The sequence below is a fragment of the Mirounga leonina genome, unplaced genomic scaffold (genome assembly GCF_011800145.1).
Source record: "Mirounga leonina isolate KUSES-001 unplaced genomic scaffold, KU_Mleo_1.0 Mir_366, whole genome shotgun sequence".
NCBI lineage: Eukaryota > Metazoa > Chordata > Mammalia > Carnivora > Phocidae > Mirounga > Mirounga leonina.
This window is the reverse complement of record NW_023270709.1, coordinates 19,674,210-19,699,825: the sequence shown is the minus strand read 5'-3', so window position 1 is coordinate 19,699,825 and position 25,616 is coordinate 19,674,210. Positions and strand designations below refer to the sequence as shown.

General features: G+C 44.0%; 2 protein-coding genes, 1 long non-coding RNA gene and 1 other non-coding gene across 5 annotated transcripts in view; 3 read left to right on the top strand and 1 right to left on the bottom strand.

Annotated features, from left to right (window-relative positions):
* The window catches only part of DEK (DEK proto-oncogene), a 33,045-nt gene extending 22,553 nt beyond the window's left edge, over window positions 1–10,492 (top strand). For both annotated transcript variants that reach the window (XM_034985747.1, XM_034985746.1), the window contains 4 exons: window positions 3,659–3,794; window positions 4,045–4,193; window positions 8,484–8,552; window positions 9,001–10,492. In XM_034985747.1, coding sequence (XP_034841638.1) covers window positions 3,659–3,794; window positions 4,045–4,193; window positions 8,484–8,552; window positions 9,001–9,012 — 366 coding nt within the window. In that variant the 3' untranslated portion in view covers window positions 9,013–10,492. The remainder of the gene's footprint in view (window positions 1–3,658; window positions 3,795–4,044; window positions 4,194–8,483; window positions 8,553–9,000) is intronic.
* LOC117997450 lies at window positions 4,830–8,043 on the top strand. The gene is made up of 2 exons (XR_004675820.1): window positions 4,830–6,642; window positions 7,751–8,043. It is a non-coding gene; the product is annotated as an uncharacterized LOC117997450 (long non-coding RNA).
* Window positions 10,493–10,869: 377 nt separating the features above from the next.
* Window positions 10,870–25,616, bottom strand: part of KDM1B (lysine demethylase 1B) — a 57,597-nt gene continuing 42,850 nt past the window's right edge. The window contains exons 11-17 of the mRNA XM_034985744.1: window positions 24,714–24,845; window positions 24,054–24,128; window positions 20,401–20,517; window positions 19,548–19,673; window positions 18,587–18,709; window positions 16,933–17,085; window positions 10,870–12,726 (exon numbers count right to left, since the gene is read on the bottom strand). Coding sequence (XP_034841635.1) covers window positions 12,643–12,726; window positions 16,933–17,085; window positions 18,587–18,709; window positions 19,548–19,673; window positions 20,401–20,517; window positions 24,054–24,128; window positions 24,714–24,845 — 810 coding nt within the window. The 3' untranslated portion in view covers window positions 10,870–12,642. The remainder of the gene's footprint in view (window positions 12,727–16,932; window positions 17,086–18,586; window positions 18,710–19,547; window positions 19,674–20,400; window positions 20,518–24,053; window positions 24,129–24,713; window positions 24,846–25,616) is intronic.
* LOC117997558 lies at window positions 17,923–18,029 on the top strand. The gene has a single exon (XR_004675856.1). It is a non-coding gene; the product is annotated as a U6 spliceosomal RNA (small nuclear RNA).

Here is a 25,616-nt window from a genome sequence, read left to right as displayed (position 1 = left end):
AAGAATCAGAGGTCTTGCTTCTTACTGTCTGTAAGGCATCGGCTCTCAACTACACAGATATGGTTTCCTCCTTTGTAGTGAAATAAACTGTTTCGTCTTTGGATTTTTTTTTTTTTTTTTTTTTTTAAGCTCATATAAGATAGTGTACTATAGAGATGCCTTTTTCCTTTTCCTTTTAATTACATTTTAACCACGTCCTGGGTTCAGAGTATGAGTAAACCATACCCTAAAAACGATACAGAGGTGAACATGACAAATATTTAAATGGCTGCTCTATGCCCAACATTTTTAAGGTTGCTGGGGACGGATAGAGCTAATAAATAAGGCCGCCGAGTCTGTTCTCATGGAGATTGTCAAATACACCCTTAAGAAACTTCTGATAGGGTGGGAAAACAGGCTGTAAATAACTAGTTTAATAAAGCTGTATATTAAATGTTTGTTTTCTCTGCTACCTTATATTTATTTACTCATTTGATCCTCACAACAATTCTACAGATATGGCCACAGTTCATCGAATCTCCGATGCCTACAAGGCATCATTTTAATGTAAATTATAAAATGCACCCCAGTCAGATACTGCTGAGATGAGAAAATGTGAAAAAAAAAAATGTTAAATTCAGCAAAGTCTGGTATTATTACCTCCATTTTACAGATGAGGAAACAGGCCCAGGGAAGGTAAGTGATTTGCTTGAGAATACAAAATTGGTCGGTAGTGGAGTCAGGATTTGAACCAGGAAATTTGGCTCTGAAACCTGTGTTCTTACTCATTGCCTCACATGAGGTAGGGATACATGAATTGTAGGCCAAGTACTGTGGGACCACAGATTAATCAGTTGGTGATAAAATGAAAGATTCAGAGTGGGTGGCTGGATTTGGACTCATGCGTGAGATTTTTCTGAGGAGAGGAGGGAAGTAAGGTAATGAGGATTTGAAAGTTCCTGTAGAGTATAAGTGGGTACGCTTTCACTCTCCTCCGTTCTCCCCGGGCCTCTTTACCTCCAAAATACCAGATTATTCACCTTACCAGAAATTGTCCATTGTGTCCCAGTACCAGTGTCCTTTGGGATGCCCCATTTTTCATAGTGACCTCTTCTATACGTACCTAAAACTTATCATTTGGGCAACGGAGGTGATTCTTTACATCGGCAAGGCTAGTGGGAGTTAGTCTGATTGCCTCTCTGCTCAAGATGAAACCTGAAGATATGTGGTTCTGTAGAGTTTGATTATTTTACTACTCCGTTTTCACTGCTACTCCATGCCAACAACATTTATCACTTTTTTGAATTCCTACCTTCAATTTGTCACAGAATAACTTGTAACTGGTTACTAAAGATAAGTGAAATCCGGTATAAATAACACAGTTTATTATAACAGGGATGTTTGTGGGTCCAGTAAAATCTACGAGAACATAATGAAATAAGCACAGTATATCATGGTTAGTTAACAGAGTCTATCTTACTGCTTTGGTTCTGTGTATCTATTCTTTATATGTGCCTTGCTTTTAAAGAAAACTTTAAAAGTTCCAAGTTACTACATGTGTTTAATGAAAGAATTCCTTTACAAAAGGAAGCACTCATAATAGTAATAATAGCTAATATTCATTAACCATTTCCTATGAGCCTGGCACCATACTAATGAGGTAATGTATGGTGATTAACATAACATAATAAAATAAAATTTTTAAAAAAAAGTACTTTCCATGTATTAATGCATTTATTAAGTACTGTTACATTTCCCTCATTTTGTAAATGAGGGAACTGGAGCCAGAATCTGAAACCAGGCAGCTAGCCTCCAGAGCCCACACTCTTACCTGTTAGGTTTCTATAGTGCGTGTGACCATATGTTTACAGTGTTTCTCTTAATAGGCTAGTTGTTCACTTAAAAAACTGGGGAACACTGTCTCTGCTAGATGATGTGAGATATAGAAAGCAGCATAGTTTTAATTCTTTGGGTTTGTCCAGTGGTGACATCTTGTGGAGATGGCTTAATTATCCTTTATCACTGTGAATTTTTATACTTTGTCAAACTAGCACTACTCCCGATTTGCAGGTTTTAAAATGGTGCCATATTGTGTGCCTTCTAAAATTTTAATGACAGCTGTATACCGTGGCCTTAAAAGGCTCTGGAAGTATTTTAAGTATGTGATTCTAATTATCTTATTTGGATGGGGATCAAGTAATAATGCTTATAATGTTGTTATCCCTTGCTCACTCTCCCCAAACCTTTCTTATTTTCTTGTATTTTAATCACCTACAGATCCAGATTTTATGAAACTTTGACTAAAATGTGATACATAATAGTGATTATTTTATGTATTAAATACACCAACAGAACTTAGGAAATTTTAGGATTCCCTTTTAAAGTTTAGTGTGGTTCTTCTGAATTAGGTGGATACTTGATAAAACTTAGGTCAAGTTAGTCATAGAGAATTGATGAACCAGTGATAACCTTTCCAGCACCCCCCACTATTCAGAACACCTCCAAGAATTAGGAAATAAGTAAAAGTGGCCTCTAAATAATAACGCATAGGTAGAGCTCATCTACTTTACTTTTAGAAAGCATTTCGGCCCCTTGCCACGTCTCAAATGCATTATTTAGTGGCAGTTAAACTAGCCAGCTTAGCCAGCTGCCTGCCAAGAGTACGTTACAGCAGTAGGGACAGGCTGCTGGTGGTGGCCTGGTGTGAATACATAGTGATGGCAGTTTGGCAAGAGGAAAGAGATACATCTGAGCCCACTTATCTCTTGGAACAGATTGATCTATATACTTTAATTTTAAAAGTAAGTTCAAACCAATATCCATCTTTTTTTTTTTTTAAAGAATTATGATAATCAGAAATTAAAATATAAAACATTTGGAGAGACATTCTGTCAGAAGTGATTTGCAATATTTTTGGTGTGTAAAGATGAGATTTTAGGTTATCTTGAGCTATTTGCTTATATAAGATGCTTCTACTTTGGGAAAATTAATTAAATGAATTAATGTTCCCTAATTTCAAAGACCCTGGTTGGGACAAAGTATAAATTATAATTTTGTCATTTTAATCTATCCATGTGTATATACTTTGCTTTTGTTTAATCAGCTATGAGTCAGTGTTTAAGAAAACAGGTTCTGGAGTCAGATCTATTTGAACCTCACTTGTGTATTTTGTTAGTTATGTGGCTGTGAACAAAATACCTCTCGAGCCTTAGTCTCCTCATATATTCAGAAATAGTTACTGAGCAACTGCTGTGCCTGGTGCACTATTTTAGGAGTTAGGGATACATCAGTGACCTTAGAGTGTTAAAAAAGAAAAAAAATCCTGGTCCTCATGGAACTTCCATTCTAGCTGGGAGAGACAATAGAAGAACATTGATAGCACCTATATTCTAGAGGTATTTTTTAAGATTAAAGTAAGGACAGTGCATATAAGGTTTTTTGTCTATAGTGTGTAATAAATTTGGGCATCTTATTTTTAGTGTTTGATTCTTCTCGTGACTAGTTTTGTTTAAAGTGAAATTTGTTGAGGATATTGGTTATCTCAGAAATTGATAACTAGTAATTTTTCATCGGTGATGTTGAATACATTAATTTTCTCTAATATTGTTGAGAGGTACAGAGGAATAGAGGAATGGAATTAAAATCATTGATCTATGTTCTTTGCTTTCCTTTCTACCAGCCACCAAAAAAGACCTCTAAAAGAGAAAAGCCTAAACAGAAAGCTACTTCTAAAAGTAAGAAAACTGTAAAAAGTGCTAATGTTAAGAAGGCAGATAGCAGCACCACCAAGAAGAATCAAAACAGTTCCAAAAAAGGTATGTTAGAAATGACACATTTGCAGCAACTCTAAAGGTAGAACTCTAACAGTTTTGAAGTGTGTGTGGAAAATAGATAAACTGCAAAGAAAATTGGCTGGGGGGAAGTGGTATACCAGTTTTTTTATAGTTGTAATTTTTCAAAATTGACAATGTCAATGCATGTTATGTACCTAATTTGTAGAGTGGTGATGTATCATTTTACCTGATACCCCTTTGAGAATCTAATGAATGCTTATCTTACTTTTAGAAAGTGAATCCGAGGATAGTTCAGATGATGAACCTTTAATTAAAAAATTAAAGAAACCTCCTACAGATGAAGAATTAAAGGAAACCGTGAAGAAATTACTGGCCAGTGCCAACTTGGAGGAAGTCACGATGAAGCAGATTTGCAAGGAGGTAATTAGACAAACCACTTGGATCATTTTGCTTTTATTTGAAAAATTCTTCCACTCAGCCCTCAGTTCAAAGCAAGATTCTTACGTGCATGCATTCACTGAATAAATGTCTGCTGAACTGTTATATGCCAGGCATTCTTACAGGTGCTGGGATGTTGCATTAAATAAATCAAAAGTCTCTGCCCCATTGAAGTTACTTCATAAATAACAGTAGGATGTGTACAGTGAATAAAGTTAAAGTGATACATTCCAAACTGCAGAGAAAACTTTCTTGTCCTGATCTGGGAACTGTTTTTATTGATGCATCCTTAGATTATGTTAGTTTAAAAAAAGCAGAATCTCGGGGCGCCTAGCTGGCTCAGTTGGAGGAGCCTGTGACTCTTGATCCTTGTGGTTGTGAGTTCGAGCCCTGCGTTGGGTGTAGAGATTAAGATTACTTAAGTAGATCAATATTTTAAAAAACAATCTCATGGACCACCTTATTTTCAGCGTTACTTTTTTTTTTTTTTTTTTTTTAAGATTTTTATTTATTTGACAGAGAGAGACACAGAGAGGGAACACAAGCAGGGAGAGTGGGAGAGGGAGAAGGAGGCTTCCCGCAGAGCAGGGAGCCTGATGTGGGGCTCGATCCCAGGACCCCAGGATCATGACCTGAGCCGAAGGCAGACGCTTAATGACTGAGCCACCCAGGCGCCCCTTTCAGCATTACTCTTAATAAGATGGTATAGATCAGGTTTTTAGCTTGGACTTCTGTGAAGTTTTTCTGACGCTCAAAAAATAAAATGACCTAGTCTTGAATAGGAGTCCATAGAGATTCCGTACTCTAGATCAGAACTGGGAGATTTAGAATCTAGTTTCTCATGGTAAAACCAAATTAAAATTTCAAATGTACTAAAGGTGAAATATTCTATACTTTTTTAAGACCTTCATTATTGTTTTTATTTATTCATTCAGCATTCACTGAGCCTCTACTGTGTACCAGGCACTCAGATAGGTTTGGGGGTAAAGTTGGGGAATCCGTTACTTGGCTGTTGGGGGCTTACTGTGAGGTGAGATAGGAGACGGCTGTTGCTGTGAGTTGGACAGTTGGTGGGGGCTGGGCTGGAAGAGTGCAGAAGGTGCCACACAACCACAGAAGGAGCTGCACCTGCTTGGGTCTGGGAGCAGGGAGGAGAGCCTAGAGCATCAGCTGTGCTATACAGCTGAGCAATATGGACACCTGTGCATAAAATAGGACAGTGACCACAAGGAATAGTAATTAGTTTAATATGAAGACTAGAGTTGGAAGGAAGTCGTCACAGGAGTTAGGGAAAAAAAGGAGAAGTTTTGTAGAACTCCTGTATGCCTTGTGGCGGAGTTCAGTTTATTCCCTGAAACTAATGGGAGAATTGAGAGGCTCAGTGGGGTATTGGGAGCTGATTGGCAGGGGCCTGACACAATCCAATTTTTAAGAGTCATCCCAGACACATCGAGAAGGACAGAAAAAGAATGGGATGAGAGGCAAGAAACCCAAGTTTGTCATAATCAAAGTTACATGGTGGCCATAATCCACATCCGAAATCAAGAGAGCCTCGTCAGAGCTTGCTCAGCTGTGGGTATTAGGGCACGCCTGCCTTAACCATCTAGGGAGCAGAACAAAGGGTACACTTTGAGAAAAAGAGGAGTTTTGTTCTAGACATTATGAGATGAGGTGCTGGGAACATCCAGGTGAGAGAAACTGACCATTGTAATTCTTCCAGGGTAGAAGAGAAAGCCAGACTGGGCTACTGCTGGGAGTTAAATCCAGAAGCTTAGATAAGGTGGCCCAGGCAAGAAGATAGAGGAAAGCAAAGGACAGATAGTCCTGGAGACCATTCACCTCAGAGTTGAGAAGTGATTTCTACAAAATATAAAAAATTGTACAGAGAGAGGTGCTATCAAAGCCAAGAGAGAGAGGAGACAGTTTCCAGAAGGGAAAGGACAGTGCCAGTTAAAAAAAAGGTCATGCCCTTCCATGGGACAGTGGTCCAGGGCTATGGAAAACAGCTCATGGGTAGAAAAATAGAAATGCCCTGTAAACATGAAAACACACTTTCCCTACTCGAGGATAAAAGTTGAAATATTTTTGCTTATTAGCTTGACAATCTTTATAAAGGTTAATAGTTTTCATGCTTGGCAAGGGTATAGGGAGACATTCTCATGCTTAAAGTTGTAACAGCTTTGCAGAACAATTAAGCAGTATCTTAAATTTAAATTGCAAATGCCCTTTAACCTAGCAATTCCATTTCTAGGTCTCTATGCTAAAGATATAGTCACATCTGCACAAAATGATTACAATAATGTTCAGCATGTCTGTTAATATTGAAAAATCAGAACCTAACTGGCCATCGATAGGGAAATGTTTAAACTGGTACATCTGTATTTTTGGAATTTTATGTAGCAGTTCAGAAGAACATGGAAAAGCCTTCCAGGTATTGTCAACTTTATAAAACATATAGAATATTACCCCATCTATGTAAATACAGAAAAACAGTATTGCCATTGATACATTTATGTGTTTGTGTAAAAACTCGTTTTTTAAAGGTCTGGAAGAATACATAGCGAACTGGTAACTGGTTTCCTCTGAGGGGAGGGACAAGGGCAGAGTGGAGTGCAGAGAAAGTTCTGTGCCTTTGACTTTTGTGGATACACTTACGTAATTTTTTAAGGGGATGATTAACATGGAGAGGTCAGGTGAGAACTTGAGGGGGGTTTTTTGGACTCAGCAAGTAGATAATTTTGAGCAATTTCAAGGATGGTAAATGCAAGGGTTATTCACCCTTGGATTGAGAATGAATAGTGAGGAAAGTGAATAAATTAAAGCTTCTGTTTTAAGTAGCTTGCTTTAGAAAGGAAATAGTAGCTAAATGGGGGGTGGAGATACAAGCTGATAAAAGATTTTTAAGCAGATTAGGGAGAGAAAGCACACGTATCTGTTAGTTAGGTTTGGAGACAGTGCTGGGATGGCAGGGGAGAGTTACGGAAAGGGTTCCTGCAGAGGTAAAGGACATGGGGAATATTGATAGATCCAGATACAAATAAGCTCGAGGGGAAGAGGTATGTCAGAAAGTGGAAGGAATGCGTAATAGTGGCTTCGTGGCCAAGAGCGAAAACGAGGAAGGGGTGAAAATGCCATTGACAGGAATGACGGCATGACGGAGGACCTGATGGGATATTTAGAGGGATTGCTGGAGAGGCTCTGGCAGTGGATACCATGAATTTGAAATGGGGCCAGTCTTTTATTCTTTTTTTTTTTTTTTTTTTTTAAAGATTTTATTGATTTGAGAGAGAACGAGCGGGGTGAGGGGCAGAGGGAGAAGCAGACTCCCTGCTCTGAGCAGGGAGCCCGACTTGGGGTCCCTGAGCTGCCTGAGCTGAAGGCAGACGCTTAGCTGACTCTGCCACCCAGGCACCCCGGGACCAGTCCTTTAAAAGTGGTATAGAAAAGTTGGTAGTTAGACCAGTTCAAGGTCAGAGTTTTGCAGAGAAAGAACAAGGGCGAACAACTGGAATGATGTAAATGATTGACTCTGTTCGCAGAAACTGCAGCCTGTGGGCCAAATCTATCTTCCCATCTGCATTCATTCCAGCGTTGTCTGTGGCAGCTTTCACACTCCGATTGTGTAGTTGAGTGGTTGTGACAGAAACTGTGTTCCTGGAAAAGCTGAAACCATTTACTCTGTGGCCCTTTACTGAAAAGGTTTGCTTACCTCAGGAGTGAAGCCTGCGCAAGTGCGCACGGGGTCAGCCCAGGAGTCCTTGTGAAGTCAGCCAGCGGGGAGCCAGTTGACAGAAGAGAGGGACATTTAGAAAAGTTTGGGAATAGAGGACTCCTGAGACCACCTGGATCTTGGGGAGTTCACTTAGGGGAGGGGGCAGAGTGGTGGAGTGGAGGCTGAAGCTCATCAGAGTTCACGTTGAGCCTCAGGAGTGTTGGAGGACATTAACAAGGAAGCGTAAGGAAGCCTGTAGGAGACCTCTGGCAGGTCACCTGCCGACATAAAGAGCTTAGTCCCCTTACGGAAGAGCGCTGCGTAGCTGTCCGCCTCGCCCGTGTCTCTACGGCAGCGGTATTCCCAGAAGCCGGTAGAGCAGGGAGAACGCCCGCACGCTGGGTTATCGTCTGCTCATTGCAGCTGAGTCTGCTGAGCGGGAACACTTGTGCGGATGTGCAGCTGGGCGTACACGCCATCCATTTCTTCTTTATGCAGAGGTGTAAAGAGTATCACTGGATTTCTAAATCTACTTTTAATCTTTTTCCTTTTCACTATAGGTATATGAAAATTATCCTGCTTATGATTTAACTGAAAGAAAAGATTTCATAAAAACAACTGTGAAAGAGGTAAATATGTCCACCTTTTCTAATTTTGGTCATTTTGAACATCTAAGACAAAGGACTGATGTACATCAAATACTGCATACGTTTCAAAATACTCATGTCACCAAATATATCACATTCGACCCTCAAATTTTCTCAAAATAGATGGGGAAAATATTTTTCTTTCCCACTGTAAAGCTTCGAAGTACAGTCCGGACAGTAGTGGCGAGACGAACGGACCTCAGGCCCGCAGTGTACGCAGGCAGCCGGGTGCGTCCCGGCCACTCTCATAGCGAGCACAATCGCTGTCCACCAGAGGCAGAAGATCAACAGTAGCTAGAGTTTGCTATTGGTCCCAACGGATTTCCCAAGGTTACAGTGGTAAAAAACAATTTGAAGTGGGGGGGAGGTTATGGTTTTTGTGTTCCTGACGTATTTTCGGTATAGGAAAATGATGTTTCTCTTGTTGCAGCTGATTTCTTGAGGCAGAGGAGACGTGACTTGTCCCGTGGATGTAAAGATCTGATTTATACCATTATACCAGCAAAGAGAATGTATTTCCTTTTCTGAATCCCTGCAAGCATTGTGTTGGTAGAACTTATTGCTGATCTTTTTATCTTGAGTGTTAAGTACATTTGAGTTTGTTGTTTTAAATTGCATTTCTATGCAGTTTTTAGTTTAAAATTTTGCATGGCAGTAACTGTTCCTTGCTTTTATAGTTGTATTTTGTACATTTTGGATTTCTTTATATGAGATCATAGATTCTCAAACTGTTGTAGTTTTTAGCGCGCTTAGTATTCGCTTGTTTCAGAAAGAACTTTTAATCAAGTAGAACAAACTATTCCTGACATTTATACATGCAGAGACTAAGGCAGTATTTAGTACACGAAATATTTTGAATACACATCTGTCAGTGGCAGTGTGTTCATCATATTAAAAATATACAGGCTTCAGCTATTGAGATTCAATTGGAAATTTTCTGCTGCATGTGTATATATGTCAAATTGTCAGCATGACAAAAGTGACAGATGTTATTTTTGTATTTTTAAAAAAAATTTGTTGTATATAAAGTTTTTTTATTTCTTTTGTGCAGATCAATTTTTAAACTCTAGGTAGGTATCTTTACAGTTAAACTATGAAATGTCAGTGTTCGGCCAGATGGTATGACGGAGCAGTGAAAGTCAGAATTCAGTGGAGAAAACACTGAAGGAACAGATCGTTCTCTGCTCTGCCTTGGAAGTGTCATCAATTTGTAGTTTTAGTGTTAACTCTGCAAGTGTCTGTAGATACATTTTATATTAGGTATCAACCAAATCAATACATCAGAACTTCAAAATTTGGGGACAGGGTGGGATTAAGTACAAGCACATTTGGCTTATAATAAATGAACTGATTTTTATTAACTGCTTTTGCCCATATAAAATGCTGATATTTACAGGAAACCGGGCCACCTTTATAATTATGATAAATGTATGGAGTATAATGCTAGAAGATAATATGTAGGCAATAGTGGGTATCTCTGACAAAGTATTTCTCAAAAGTGATAAAAGACTTATTTTTAACATTAAAGAACTTTAATGTATTTGTGGAATCAGGGTTTTTGGGTTTTAAATTTTGGCCAATCAGGATTCTAGGTGATCAATATACAGACCACTCCTGAACGAGACTGTTTTTAAGTTGTCTTAATCAGTTTATTGAATAATCTCTGAATTTTAAAATAAAACAATGCTACTTATGAGAGAATTAGGCCTTTGATAAACCAATTTGAGTGTTTAAAATAAAAATCCATCCATAGAAATACATAAAAATGGTATGTGTTGACGGTTAGGTTTTTTAACAGGTTTGACTTGTTTCTTGATAAATACAAATGGAGTAAACAACTAAGTGAGACCTAAGAATTGGCCTTTGATTTTAAATATTTAATTTGTTCCTATAAACCTTGTCAATAAAAATAATAAATCCATGCTCTTGTCTCTTGCATTAATGTCTTATGGTTCCTGTAGCATCCCCCCCCCCCCCCCCCCCCCCGCCCAGCTGAGGATTTCAGAACAGCGGTTTTTAGGTGGATTTAGCCCCATGACCCATTTAATTTGGAGTGCCGTTCAGTGATAACGGACCACGTTCACATTGTATGGAGAGGTCTCAAAGGAAAACTGGGAAGTGATCTCATAGAAGGTGGGTGATTATCGTTAACAGCTGTTTATATATTATGATCATTTACTTGAAAGGGGGTGAGCAAAAGCTACAGAAGGTCTGGAGGAGGGGACTGGTGGGGTGCTTGCAAGCTCATGGGTAAGGCGTAGCTAGTACGGGTACACTCATCACTACAGTGCACAGTGTATTTGAAAAACAAGTCTAGTTTTTATTAAGCAGTTTTACACAACCAGCTGTTCACAATGTGCAGTTAAAACACTGTATTCACTGCTATTCAATTACAAAATCTTCAAACAGTGAAAAACAAACTCAAGAAGAAAAGAAAAGTACCGTGGTTCCTTAACGAACAAAAAGTCAAATGAGTCACTTGAGACAGGAAATTTTTTACGTATTTACTGTACTTGAGCTAACTAGGTTTTTCCTTAGTTTGCTTGTAAGCACAGTACAAGTGCCCAGAAACTAAACAATTGTGAGCCATTTCAAACTGAAAATATTTTGCGTTTATCACTAAACACATGCTGTTCTTTAAACATTTTAGTACATAACATTTTAAAGCAGAATACTTCCCAATCAGTACCAATGAGTCTCATTAGATAATCTAAATATCAACATTTTCCTGTGTTAACCCAACTTTGAAACCAATTTACGGCTGTTGGCTTTTCTGTGTATCACACTTTGATGGGGAGGGAATGTGTCTAAATTCTGTCTAAAGTTTGCATAAAATACTATTTCTACTTAGAAGCTAACTTTAAATTTTAAAAATACCTAATATTTTGCAAACTGTCTTTAAAGTCATTTTGAGTCCCTTTTTGAAGCAGACTAATATAATTGAAAGAACTGTTCACACTTTTTAAAACAAAAGCACTTAAGTTACCATCCACTTTTCTAACTTCTTGGCAAGATCAGCATTCTGAAGACCCTGAAACCAGTGTTTATTTTAATTGAATTATTTTGTTACAAGTGAAAAAAGGAAAAAGTATCTGCCATGTTCTCAGGCTTTTAAGATATGGCTTTAAATGTGTAATATTTACCAGGATATCCCATTTTTTCTGTTTTTCCAATGGACCTGCCTATGGAATACTGAAAACCTAATGCTGTAAAAAATACTCCTGAAGTTTGAATCCGTTATTTTAAAAAGAGGCAGGAGAGGAAGTTTCTTTACTAAAGTATTCTGACAAGAAAGATCTTTTTGCTAGTGGGTGCCAAAATTAAGGCTATTTAAAGTGTGCCATCCACCCAAACTTGGCTCTTAGAAAAATAGCCATATTCTAAATGGTCTAAAGTATGAAGACTAGACTATCTCTACCCCATTCTAAATGACAGAATACCTATGCTGTTTAAGGAACTGAAAATGTTGTTTTGCCAATGAGTGCACAAATCTAAAATGTATCACAAAAGATACCTGAATTTAAATTTCTTTTGAATAACCCAATGGAAAGAAATATGTACAATATAAAACAGTCTAGAAGTTTCATTTACTTTTAACTGAAGAGTTTGTGCTGCATCCGAAATGGAAAGATTCTTACCTAAATTTTAAGTAAAAGCTCAATATTGGAGCTATATAAAAGTCTTAAGGCTCATTGGCAAAGATACTGATAAACTGTCACAGAAGAAAAATACATGGCTTTATCTGGGTTTTTAATGATTGCTGCTTGGTTTCTCAATGTTTGAAAACTGATGAGCCCAACAAAATAGCAAATTTAAGGGGAGTCTCCAACCATGGAAGAAATCCAATCCAGAATCTTAATTTAAGGTCCTATTCTGCCTTATTCTGAAATACAGAGGACTTAGCCCTCATCAACCTGTGGAAAAAGCAATTAAATATAAGTGCTTGAGACGGATTCTTGGGGCTAAGAATGCTCTCAGAGGTTTTTCTGTTTGGTTTTATGAAAGTGAGGTTTAACATGTGTTTCAAACTTTACCATTTGGGGCACAGAAGAAAGCTGGGTCCAAATTCTATTCAAAATGCTGCGATCTTGCTTGCTTCTCGAACACCACTCAGATATGCCCCTGTAACAGTTTGTGGAAAATGCCTGTTTGTTGCCTGTAAGAAATAATTGCATAATTTGAGGTCATGTCTAAGGAACTCAGATGATAATCAACAGAATACAAGCTTTAACTTTCTCTGACCCTCAAAGATGGATGGCACTTTGTGTTCCTATGAACACTACTCCCCATCACTGCCCCTGAACTTCTCTGGTTACCCCACCATACCTCACCAGATCATTCCACAACTTACTCTGCAGTCCTGTGAAGTACTGTGTGCCAGTCCTTAGGCTATGATCTCTCTACACCACGGACTGGAACTAACAATAATGAGTAAGACACAGTCCCTGCCCCCCCCCCCCATCAGACAAATAATCTTGCTGTTAGAATCAGCAATGAGGGAGGCAGTGAACACGAACCGATCCATCCACAGTGGGAGTTTCGCTAGATGGCTGGAACAGAAGGACAGAGCGGAGTTACTTCCAGGAGGTTGTAGCTGGAAAAGAACCAGCAAGCCAGGACAGGAAAAAAAGAATCCTGATCTGTGTCTTCGGGGGTGAGAGCAATGACCAGGTCTGGGATGTAGCTGTGGAGAAGAGCCACTGACGTGGCGGTAAGCAGACCTCAGAAGATGGGGAAGGATATGAAACAGGAAGCTCCGTGTGAACTAAGCTATGTGCCATGTCACCTAGATGGATGGCTGGGATGGAGCGAAGATATCCAGCGCCAAAGACTTCAATAAATGGAGGCATCATGATCAGGAGGCAAGGATGCAAGTACCAGCAGGGGAGACGGGCAGAAACCTAACAGAAATGGGTTTAAATTTTTTCTCTGTGAGGTAACAACTATCACGTGAGCCTAAAAGACCTTCTGGAAGCAGCTGATAGTTGCTGCCCGGCATGCAGTCATGCTCTGTTCCCACAGAGCTGGCTCTCTGCAGGCCAAGGACGAATCCAAGATAGCCAGCTTTTAAATGACGTTCTTTTGTAATCCTCCAAAAGTCAGGAAGAGAAAAGGTAACACCAACTCCCATTTTCAATGACACTAGAAGACGTGTGTGGTCCTAAGCTAACATACAAAGAGTGCTGACAATTCGCTTCACTCTGCTACATCTGGGAAGGGGGTGGGCTGGGGGGATCAAAAGCAACCAATTCACTCCCAAAGAATCAGTTAGAAATCTCAGCCACTGGAGGCATCAAGAACCACAGAGGCAGAGGTTGGGCATGAGTGAAAACAGGACTGAAGGCTACGAAGAGCAATCTGGTCCCTCACCAGGTTCCCCACTCCCACTGCCACAACCCACCCAGAGATCTGAGGAGGCAAGGGTGAGGCACCGAACAATACGGGGATTAAGTCAAGTCTTCATAACTAAGAGCAAAGCTTCTGGCGCCCAGAATGTCAGGAGCTGCCACCAAACAAAGAGAAACTACATGTTCCCAGAGGAAAGAGCTACAGATAGATAGACTGATGTGTGGGGATCCAACCACCCCCTGGCAAGCTTGCAGGAGCTTTCGGTAGGCTTTTATAAGAACGCCTTGCTCAAATCTAAGCAGACAGTCAAGGATGGGATATTTGGACATGTGGAAGGCAGAAGCTAAAGGAAAACAGGAACTCAGGAGTCATGAAGCAAGAAAAGGATGCTACCAGAAGAATAATCCAAAGACAAGAACGTGCTCATAAAAGAGCCAAAATTTCCTAAGTCAATTCAAGGGTGGGAAGATGAATCTCCTCACCACAACAATAGGATAAGAAGACAGAGATGAGTAACAGCAAAGAGAAGCAAATCAGATAATTAAGGAGTTCCAACGTATGCAATAGAATATCTAGAAATAAGAGGAAGAAATGGGAGAAAATGATCAGAAGTGAAAAAAAGACTGAAGGATATGAGCATCTAGATAACACACAAGCAAAAACAGGCACAGAAAAAATTATGGATCAAAACAGCATAACATTTCTCAACAGAAATAAACCAAGAAAGAAGGCAGGCCACTTCATACCCATTACGATGGCCATTATTAAAAAACCCCAGAAAATCATGGAGCCCCTGCGTGGCTCAGTTGGTTGAGTGTCTGACTCTTGATTTTGGCTCAGGTCATGACCTCAGGGTCGTGAGATTGAACCAAGCATCGGGTTCCCCTGCTCAACACGGAATCAGCTTGAGATTCTCTCTCCCTCTGCCCCCCCCAACCCACACTCTCTTTCTAAAATAGTAATAAATCAATCTTAAAACAATCTCAAGTGTTGGAACCTCTGTGATTGCTGGTGGGAGTGTAAAATGATGCCGCTGCTGTAGGAAACAGTGTAGTGGTTCTTCAAAGAATTAAGCGTAGAATTAACACATGATCCAGCAATGCCTCTTCTGGGTATATACCCCAGAGAACCCAAAGCAGGTTCTTGAAGACACAGGTACACCCATGTTCACAGCAGCATTACTCACAACAGCCAAAACGTGGAAGCAACTAAAGCGTCCAGGACATGAATGCATACACGAAATGTGATCTATAGGGCGCTGGGGGGCTCAGTTGGTGAAGTGTCTGCCTTCAGCTCAGGTCATGGTCCCAGGGTCCCGGGATCGAGCCCCGTGTCGGGCTCCCTGCTCAGCAGGGAGCCTGCTTCTCCCTCTCCTCTCCCTGCTCATGCTCTCTCTCTCTCAAATAAATAAAATATTTAAAAAAAAAATGGGATCTATACATGTGGTGGAATACATTTAGTCTTCAAAAAGAAGAATATTCTGACACGTGCCACAACGTGGATGAACCTTAAGGACATTTCTGCTGAAGCCAGTCGCGAAAGGACAAGCACTGCAGGATCCTCATCCTGGGAGGAAGAGGCGCCCAGAACAAACCCGTAGAGATGGAAGGTGGAGAAGTGGTAGCCTGGGGCTGGGAGAGGGGGACTGGGTGGTGTTGCTTCACGGGGACAAGTTTCAGTTTTGCAGGATGAGGAAGTTCTAGAGATGGTGGTGATGAGGGCACAGCAGCATCGTTGTATATGATGCCACTGAGCTATACACCTAGAAACAGTCAAGATGGTCAAAGCCTCGTTCAAGATGGAAACGGGCCGTCGTCGATGGTGTCCGGATATGGTGACTGGCTACACCAGGACACGGGCGCTTCCATCCCAGCAAGTGTACTGCGGGGGTGACCACGAGACCCCTAACGGTCTCTGCGAGGCTCATGCGCTACAGAGGAAGAATGGGACCCTTCAATATTAGGAACAATTACGGAAAAATAATTTTAGAGCATTTGCCAAAACAGCAGTCCATGCACTTCCTACGATTTGACTTCTCAGGCCCTAACGTGAAGAAACTGGGTCCCAAAGCTTCCAGGTGGGGAGTCTGTGGAGTCTGTCCGCGTTCAGGTGGAGATCAGAGAAGCCCAGCCACGAGAACCGTGGGCTGACGGACCGTGACAACCGCCCACGGAGTGAAAGTGCTTTACCGACTTGAAAGTAGTTACAAGGGTAAATTGTACGTCATGTGTAATTTACCCCAACTGAAAAAACACGTTTTTTTAAAAAAGAAGAGGGATGTAGGAAATAAAAACGCCAACACTGGAGAGGCGTGAGGGGTCCCGGAGGCCGGCCAGCGCAGCCCAGCGCGCCCCAGCGCACGGCCGGACGGCGCCGGGAAGGGGGATCCGGGCAGCGGAGCGAACACGCCAGCTCCCGGGCGCCCCAGCAGCTGCGGGGAAGGCCGCAGGCGGGCTGAGGGGGGCGGGCCGTCGGGGACGCCTCGGCTCAGCAGGAAGCGGCGCCGCCCCCCTCGGGGGCACCCGCCCCACCACGCGGGCCAAATCCTCAAGCTGAGGAGGCCGGCAGCCAAGGTCCGCCGCGTCAAACGCAAGGCAACGAGAGAAGTGTCGGAAAACAGGAAGCAAATTCCTGAAGAAACGGCAGGCTTAAAAACGGCTCTCCCGGGAGCTTTCCCGGGAGCGTGAGGAGCTGTCTGGTGTCATGACGCTTTTTTTTTTTTTTTAAGCTTTACTTTAGACAGAGAGAGATGGGGGGCAGGGAGAGGGAGAGCGAGACGCTGAGGCAGACTCCATCCCAGCACGGAGCCCGATGCGGGGCTCGGCCCCCCAGCCCTGAGGAGCTCAGGACCTGAGCTGCCACCAAGACGCGGCCGCCTCACCGACCGCGCCACCCAGACGCTCCCGGTGTCGTAACGCGTCTGACTTTGCTTTGAAACCCCGGACATGCCCCGCTTCAACGCAGGGCAAGCAACCAAAACGAAGGTGGTCGCGTTCGGGATCCCGACACGCACCTCGCCAGCAAAAAAGACCGTTCCTTGTACTTCCTCGGCGAGGATATCGTAGGCTTCTCCGCTCCCGCCCGTCTTCACGAAGCTGTACGCCATCTGGATCCAGGGGTCTGTGCTCCAGCGAGTGACGAAATACTTCGTGGGATCTGGGACCTCCTGTGTCCAGCGGAGGAGCCGTGAACCAGGAGCCAAGAGGGACTGACACGTGCTGCGGCCCCGGAGCAGCGACACCCGGCCAGTCCCGCCGCCTCTAGAAACGGGGATCATCCCTCCGCGCCCCCCGCCGCCGGCAGCCCCTCCCCCGACCTCTCGCGTCTACACCGTCTCCGGCCAGAGACGCGCGCCCCCCCCCCCAGCGGGCCCTCCCCGGCGGCTAAGACCCGACATCCCGACGCCGGCAGGCGCGGAGGGTGCCCGGGGCGGACGGGAAGGGGCCGTCCTGGAAGTCTCAGCAGCCTTCACCCGAGGGCCGCGGGCCGGGGGGTTTCACGTTCACGAAGCTTCAAATGAACTCTGTGCCTCTGACAGGCACCAGCATGAAAAGTATTTCCACGGAAACAATGTGCAAAGTTCCAACTAAGGAGCGTGGAAACAAGTTTTGGGGCAAAATCCCCCAAGCGAGGGACAACTGGAAGATGTAATCACATCACGTAAAATAAGCCAACACCCTCCCGGGGGGCCTCTCGTTCCTTAGGTTCCTTTTGAGTCATTTCAACTCTTTCTACTCCTACTCCTTTATTCAAAAAAGATAAAAGCCACGCCACTGACAGATCTCTGGAGACGGTGAGATTTGGTAAACTGACAAACACGAAGTACCCTGAGCTCCTTGGAGAAAAGACAGAACAGGGATGAGCTGCGTCTGTGGGGTGGGAGAAAATTCTGGACCATACCCCTTCGAAAGGAAAGTTGTCAAAGCTGGCCGGGGTTTGGGTTAATACAGGACGTGGGGAAAAGGCGGAGCCTTTGACATCCTTGGGCAAGCAAGGGGGTGGGGTGCTCGCTGAGGCAGCACATACACTAAAAGGGGAACCATACAGAGAAGATGAGCATGGCCTGTGTGTGAGGCTGACATGCAAATTCGTGAAGCCTGCCACATTTGGTGCAGTTGCCCAGCGAACAGCCCCCCTCTGTGGATTAGCACAAAAAAGGAAGGGAGGGGGAAGCAGGGAAGTGTGTGATGTGAGCAAAAAAGGAAGACAATGGTGTGAAAGGTGGTACGGAAGACTGCTGCAGGCTCATCTGTGTTCCCCTAAAACCCCTGCGTTGCAGCCCTTAACCCCCAGTACCTCATAAGGGGACGCTATCTGGGAACGGGCTATCCTCAGGTCCTCACATTACAATGAGGTCCTCAGGGTGGGCTTTAACCCAGTTTGACTGGTGTCCTTATGAGAAGAGGAGAGGACACAGACCAGCACAGAGGGAAGACCGGGTGAGGCCACAGGGAGGAGGAGGCCCATGTGCAGGCCAAGGAGGGCGGCCTCGGAAGAAACCAGACCGGCCTGCACCTTATCTTGGACTTCCGGCCCCTGGCGCGGCCGGGTCCAGGTATGGAGGCGGGAGGCTGGACGTGGGAAGAAGGAAGGACGCAGCCCATGCCCCATCCCCTTCGTCCGCAGTAACGCAAGCATGGCTGGCTCAGCACGCTGGGTTCTCTGACCTGCTCTTTGAACAGCTCCCGGAGGACAGCCATGCACTGCTGCAGCACCTGCTTGTCATCCAGGGTCCGGACGGACGCCACCGCCTCACCGGCGACCACCGACATCAGCACGCTGTGCTGCTTCTGCAGACACGGGAGGCGGCACAGGCAGGTTACACCCTCGGCTTTCAGGACAGAGGTCCCTAGATGCACGGCTCCGTATCGGGAAGGACCCCGTGCTCACAAACCTCCTTATCTCCTCCTCCTTTCAATCCCCAGCCCGCTTCCCTGACAAAACTCATTATGGATCTATACATTTTGTTGTTTGCAGCTGGAAAGCTCAGGAAGAAGGGTAAATATCAAAGTCAGGGTTGCTCCTGGCTTTTCCCTTATGAGAACTTGTTCTAGAAAAAACAGAAGCCGGAGGAGGAACATCTGCAAATAAAATCAGGGGAAAAGTCCTTCTCAAGCGGTAAAGAAATTTTGCCCGTGGCTCCCCAGAGAAACCTTTTAAGGTGCAGTTTCTTGGAGGGAAGAAGAAAAGGGAACAACCTGGGTGATTCTTTTGCAGGACATCAATAGTACATTTCAAGTGCCCCGCCCACCGCCCCCTCCGGTCACACGGGCCAACACCACGCCTGCCCTCCTCCGGGCCAATCCCATCCTGCCCTTCGGCGCCCACAGGAGGACCCTCGAGAGTGCCGTTCAGGTACTGCTCGTTACTGTGCTGTGCGGACTCTGCCTAAGAGGCCGCCCCACCAGCCTGAAACACTGATCCACTTCCCGGGGAGCAATATGAGCCCTTGAAGAAAATATGGCAGATGCTGGGGCTCCTTTCCTGTAGGAAAACATACCAGTCCAGGTATCCTCAAGCATATCAACATAGATCTAGAGCATCCACCACGTCCGTCAGTTCCTGAGCTTGACCGAATTCTAAACCGTGGGAAGGGAAATTCAAACCACATTTCACCGGCGACTTTACCTGGGGATCCATGTCATAGAACACAGCAAAGAGCCCCCGCTTGCTGGCGCTAGGAGGTACGTGACCGAAAAAGTCAGCCCCTTGAACTTTGCTGTCCCAAAATCGATAAGGAAATTGCAAGGCAATCTGGAAAGTGAGCAAGAGAAAGATGGTTAGGAGTTTCTGGAATCGGAAGTACGGCAACCTCTAAGAAGCACCCTATAGTCCTTAACTAAAGAGCTATGCACAAAAACAAAAACCTAAATGTTCCCTTTCCATGTGCTTGTCTCGTTTGTTCTCTTGTGAGCATCTGGCTTTTTGTGCTGTTCAGTCCCGTACTCCCACCGACGATGGTGGGACCCACCGACAACCACCAGGCTGATCTGAAGATGCAAAGCATCCCTGAGACCTGGTCTTGAAGCAAATGTCCCTAAGATCAATTCTAGCCACCCCGAGGACTGCCAGGATCCCCTGTAGCGCTGGCACGTTCTGCTAGAGAAGATTTTAAAGGCAGAGGAAGTAAAACTCTCTCCTCATTGGGACCAATTAATGAAGGGCAGGCATAGAAAGCAGCCAAAAAAAAAAAAAAAAAAAAAACTACCTTATTTACATATTTATATGCTAAGTTCAAATTCTGAATTGTTAACAAGACTCATTTTCCTAACATCAAAATTCAGACCTCGGCCAGCTCTCCTCCTCTCGTTTTGATAAAGTCCTTTTGTATGCTTCATGAACGATTATTCAAATGAAAAGAAAATCTTCGAATTTTATTTGAATTAAAAAATTATCCACTACTTCCCAATACCAGAAGCCAGGGAACTCCGGTCATCTGACTTTAATCTCTTTAGTTCTGAGGCTTGAGTGCCATAGTCACCTTTTCAATGATGCCTGCACCTAAGCTGTTGATAGCCTTCATCTTCTTGTCTGACAGCGGTGGGTTAAAGTGAATGGCACCCTTCTGCAGTAAGGCGAGTGGGACAGTGACTAATACCTGTGAGAAAAAATGAACAGTGAACACAGAAAAGCAAGTGAACCTAACACCACAACTACTCAGTGGATTCATTTCCAGGAAATTCTCAACACACAAAGGACACTCCTCTCTACTGCCAATCATGAGATTGTCAACGTCCCATGTTATATTGAGAAGAACAAGGGCTGTCATGTACTATTGGGCAGGTTGTTCACTGCACAAGGGTGCCTGGCTGAGCAGAAGTGACATCCACATGGAAGAACTCACAGAAAGGTCTTGATGGTTTAGAATAACCCTGAGTAAAAAGAGTCAATGGATCCCAATCCTGAAAAGCAGTACTGTAAGAGGAAATGGCCCTAAATATGGAGTCAGGAGAACTATCTTTGTGTATCATTACCGACACTACCTGATGTGTGGCCAGTACCTGTGCCCTACTAACCTCAAAGAACTGAGGTAATGCTTAAAACAAAAACTCTTACAATATACATCAGTGTGTTTCAGAAATGGTAAAGCACATCAAAAACAGTATGGAGTATTCTAATCACAAAGAACCACAAAAAAATTTTAAGGAGAAAATTTATTGCAGGGTCTCTCCAATGGCTCACAAAATCATTTAATTTTTTTTTTTTTTAAGATTTTTACTTATTTATTTTGAGAGAGCGAGAATGAGAGAGAGTACATGAGAGGGGGGAGGGTCAGAGGGAGAAGCAGGCTCCTCGCCGAGCAGGGAGCCCGATGCGGGACTCGATCCCGGGACTCCAGGATCATGACCTGAGCCGAAGGCAGTCGCTTAACCAACTGAGTCACCCAGGCGCCCTCATAAAATCATTTAGGAGAACTGAAGTAACAGGTGCGAATGGAGCCTTCAAGAAGGACTGACTCTCCAAGTCCCATCACAAAACCCGGCCATCAAAGAGCTGCTGTCTCTCCATACAATCAGGAAATTTCTGGCTCCAGAACCATGTCACCACAACCACAGCCAGAAGCCATCAGTCCTGCTGCCGGCTCCAGAATCGTGTCGCTTACAGAGCAAGCTGCACCAGCAAAATGGGTTCCTCATGCCCCGCTCGGGACTCCCTTGGGGCGAGTGAGTGGACCCTGGAGCCTCCACTGGCCCCACTGCAGAAGGGCCCGACACCCTGGCCGTCACGCTTGCCAGAAGTGAAGCAAACGCCACACCATGCCTTCCAAGTCCCACGCTAGTGTAGCTGAGTGGCTGCACCTTTCGTATCTAGAACCTCAGCCACTAGGAGTCTGGGAAGTGCGTGTGTGTGCGCACGCGCGTGTGCACACAGGAGCGTGCGACGGAACCGAACGTCAAGCACCCTAGCTACCAGAGCCCTATCAAAGGTTTCGTGTGTTTGGCTTGAACCCCAACTCCAGGACCCTAGAAGGCCAGAGTTCTTCCTGTGACTGTGTCACCATTTTCTGCCACAGGGAACTTTTAGAAAGTATAAAGCATTTTCTGTGTCATCATCATGCAATCAAAAAAAAAGGGGGGTGGCGCCTGGGTGGCTCAGTCGGTTAAGCGTCTGCCTTCAGCTCAGGTCATGATCTCAGGGTCCCAGGATCGAGTCCCGTGTCAGGCTCCCTGCTCAGCGGGGAGTCAGCTTCTCCCTCTGCCCCTCACCCTGCTCTTGTGCTTTCACTCTTTCTCTCTCAAATAAAATCTTAACAAAAAAAAAAAAAAATTTATTCTTTTGAATGCGTAAGAACTTCAAGGAAATAAGATCTAGTTTTTTTTAAGATTTTATTTATTTATTAGTCAGAGAACAAGCGCACAAGCAGGGGGAGGGGCAGAGGGAGAAGCAGGCTCCCCGCTGAGCAGGGAGCCCGACGTGCGACTTGATCCCAGGACCCTTGAGATCTTGACCTGAGCCAAAGGCAGACGCTTAACTGACTGAGCCACCCAGGCGTCCCAGATGTAGATAGATTCTTAACAACAAAAAAGCTTTCAAGAGCACATGAGCGAAGGTAAACAAACAGGCGAAAGAGATAAACATACGCTGGCCAGGGACTCCCACCAGATCTCGGTGCAAGCAGCCTAGAGACCACAGTTCGTCAAATGTTTAATCAGTTTATCAGGTTGGGGTGGTAATCTTTCACTTATAAGATGGTTTGGAAACTTCCAATTCAAACCATGTGATGTGTGCAGACTACCATAAAAAGACTTCCTTTAAATGTTTCGGAGCAGACTCTGAAACCCAGCTCTGCCCTAATAGCCCTGGAGAGCCGGATTCAAAGAAAGGAAGGCAAAGGTGCCTGGTTAGGGTCAGGCTGAGGGTGAACCGGCAGAGGGTGAGCCGGCAGAGGGTGAGCCGGCAGAGGCCACAAGAGGCAGAGTCACAAAATCCCAGTGGTTGAGCCATCAGCTGACTTGCAATTTTAAAAAGAGGTATTTAAAAAAAATTTTTACCACTAAGAGAAGCCTTAGATATTAGGCTGATTCTCACTTTGGGGCTCACAGATAAGGACACTGTCGCTGGCCTGGCCACATGCTGGACTCACCTGGGGAAGTGTTACAAACATGACCAGCACCATTCACTGAGAATCTCTGCGGGGTGGGGTTCTGCAGTCTTTCTTTGTAAGCCCCTCCCAGGTGATTCTAACCTGAGCCAGGACTGAGAAGCACTACCAGTCCAAGGACTACATCCTACCACTCCTAACTCCCCCAAGAGTCAATGGCAGGAATAATAGGAGGACCTGCCCCGTGGGCTCATACATTAGACCCCGGCTCTTCATTTGACATGCGATCCTTTACTTCTGTATGAGTATCATGGACTGTAGAGTACTTGGATATAACTGGAAAGTGCAGAATACAGCTAATCTAGGAACCAGTGACAGTCTCTCAGTTACACATTGTGGTCCTCATTTCAGACATAAATAAACCGAAATAAATTTACGGGGCTTATTAATCCTCCTCTGCCCCAAGGAAGCACCTTTGCTCTCCAACACCATAGAAATCTCCGTGTGATGTCACATAGTATAACACTGTGGCCACTGTCCACCTACTGAAGTTGTTTACAAAAAATTCCAATAATATAAAAGTACTTCTGCCAGTTTCAAAATGAAAACAGAGAGCGGTCTTGAATTGAAAAATGATTCCACGTCAAAACAAACTAAAAAAAAAAAAAAAACCCCACCGCCAACTTGGAAAGTACTGAATTAAACAAAGTAACTTTTTTTTTTGTAATGCACAACTTCTCAGAGCCTTTAACACACTCATATTTAACCCAAAAAGTAGACTGCAGTATACAATACTTTTCAAACTTATTTGGCCAAAGGATTTCTTTTCTTATTCAACTCTCATTACTGATGTACCATAGAACCCACTTTAAAGAAACACTTTTCAGAATTCCATCCACCATGAATCTAAACAGTGTTAGATCAATTCAATCGGATTTGCAGATGCACACATAATTGAGTGCAGACAGGTAACTCCTCAGGACCCCAACAAGGCTCCAGGCAGATTGCCAAAGGCAAACATTTTGGTGGAAAACACGGTTTTCCCAGATCCACAGACCCCTGGCAGCACCTAGTGAGATTCGATCACCTACCTTTTGTGCTCTGCAGCCTGTCCCGTCCGTAATGGTGACTTGCACTTCATCTCCAGAATAGTCAATGCTCTGTACCTGCTCAAGAAAAACAATCACGAAAACCACAAGGGATGGAGCCATATGATCCAGGATCCTCTCCAAGTCTACCATGTGAATTTCTATCTCCAAGACTCCAAAGAACCGAGCAGAACTAGTACTTCCTGTTTACCCGAACCCAAAGATCCCTAGCATTCAGGGATCTAAATGACATTTACAGCTTACTTCAGGGAACTATCACCCAGTCACTAAAATATATAAACACTTTGTCAGAATAGGGAAAATCTTTATGCTCGTTTATCTAAAGCAAAATATACACATAAATGACAGTCTCTGTGATTAGGGCGATGCACAGTACAAACACATCAGGACAAAGACGCAAAGGGAAAACTTTAGAGTGAACATAAATGCATTGTGTCGGGGAGGTTATGAGACTCCCGCACACATTAGTAACCAAGGTGCATCTGCGCCACTGTCGCTTCCAAACAGCGGGGCTACCTAACGAACAAGGTCACAGCAAGCACCTGTGTCTCCTGTGTAATCCACGTCCCCCACGCTTCGCATCCTCCAAACACAAGGCCAATCCAGAGCCACCCGCCCCTCCCCACTGCTGTCGATACTCACTGGAGACTCGAGCCGAATGTCTAGGCCTTCGGCTAGTTTTTCAAGGATTACGGAGTAGCCAGGCATTAGCAGAGTATGGTCACCAGCAAACTGGGCAAAGAATTCGTTGTGGTCCCAGGAGCGAGCAGACACCTGGGAAACAATAATGTGCAGGGAAGCTTATTTTATTATTATTTTTCAAAGTAAACTCTACCCCCAACGTGGGACTTGAACTCACGACCCCAAGGTCGAGAGTGGCATGCTCTACTGACTAAGCCAGCCAGGCTCTCCAGGAAAGCTTATTTTAGAACAAAAGGCAGACATGATTTGGGCATGGGTCCCATTCCTTGATAGAAACACAAGGTATATTATGTGACAACAATCCTGGAAAAGGAGAGAACTCTATGAATAAAACTGCATTTGAACAACTCCATCTATAAACATGCCAACTGTTTGTCTTCAACGTGGCATCTCTACAGAGGCTGAAACCCCGCATGATTTTGGAAAACAGTTACTCCAGTGGCAATGAAGAATCGAGCGAAGGGATGGATGCCTGGGTGGCTCAGTCGGTTGGGCGTCTGCCTTCGGCTCAGGTCATAATCCCGGGGTCCTGGGACTGAGCCCTGCATCAGGCTCCCTGCTCAAACAGGGAGCCTGCTCCTCCCTCTGCCTGTATCTCCCTCTCTCTCTCTGACAAATAAATAAAATCTTAAAAAAAAAAAAAAAAAGAATGAAAACGGAGAGGTCCTGATTTGGACAGTAAGTTGGGGTCATCTGCGGAGCCTCAATTCAAAATACAGAAGATCCGAGCATCAAGACCACAGTGGTTAGAGGAGTGAGGCAAGTTTAAATTTATTTCAGCAAGATGCACAGACCACAAGTGCAAGGCTCCTCTTTTTTGGTGTCTGGAGAACAGGGTTCTCA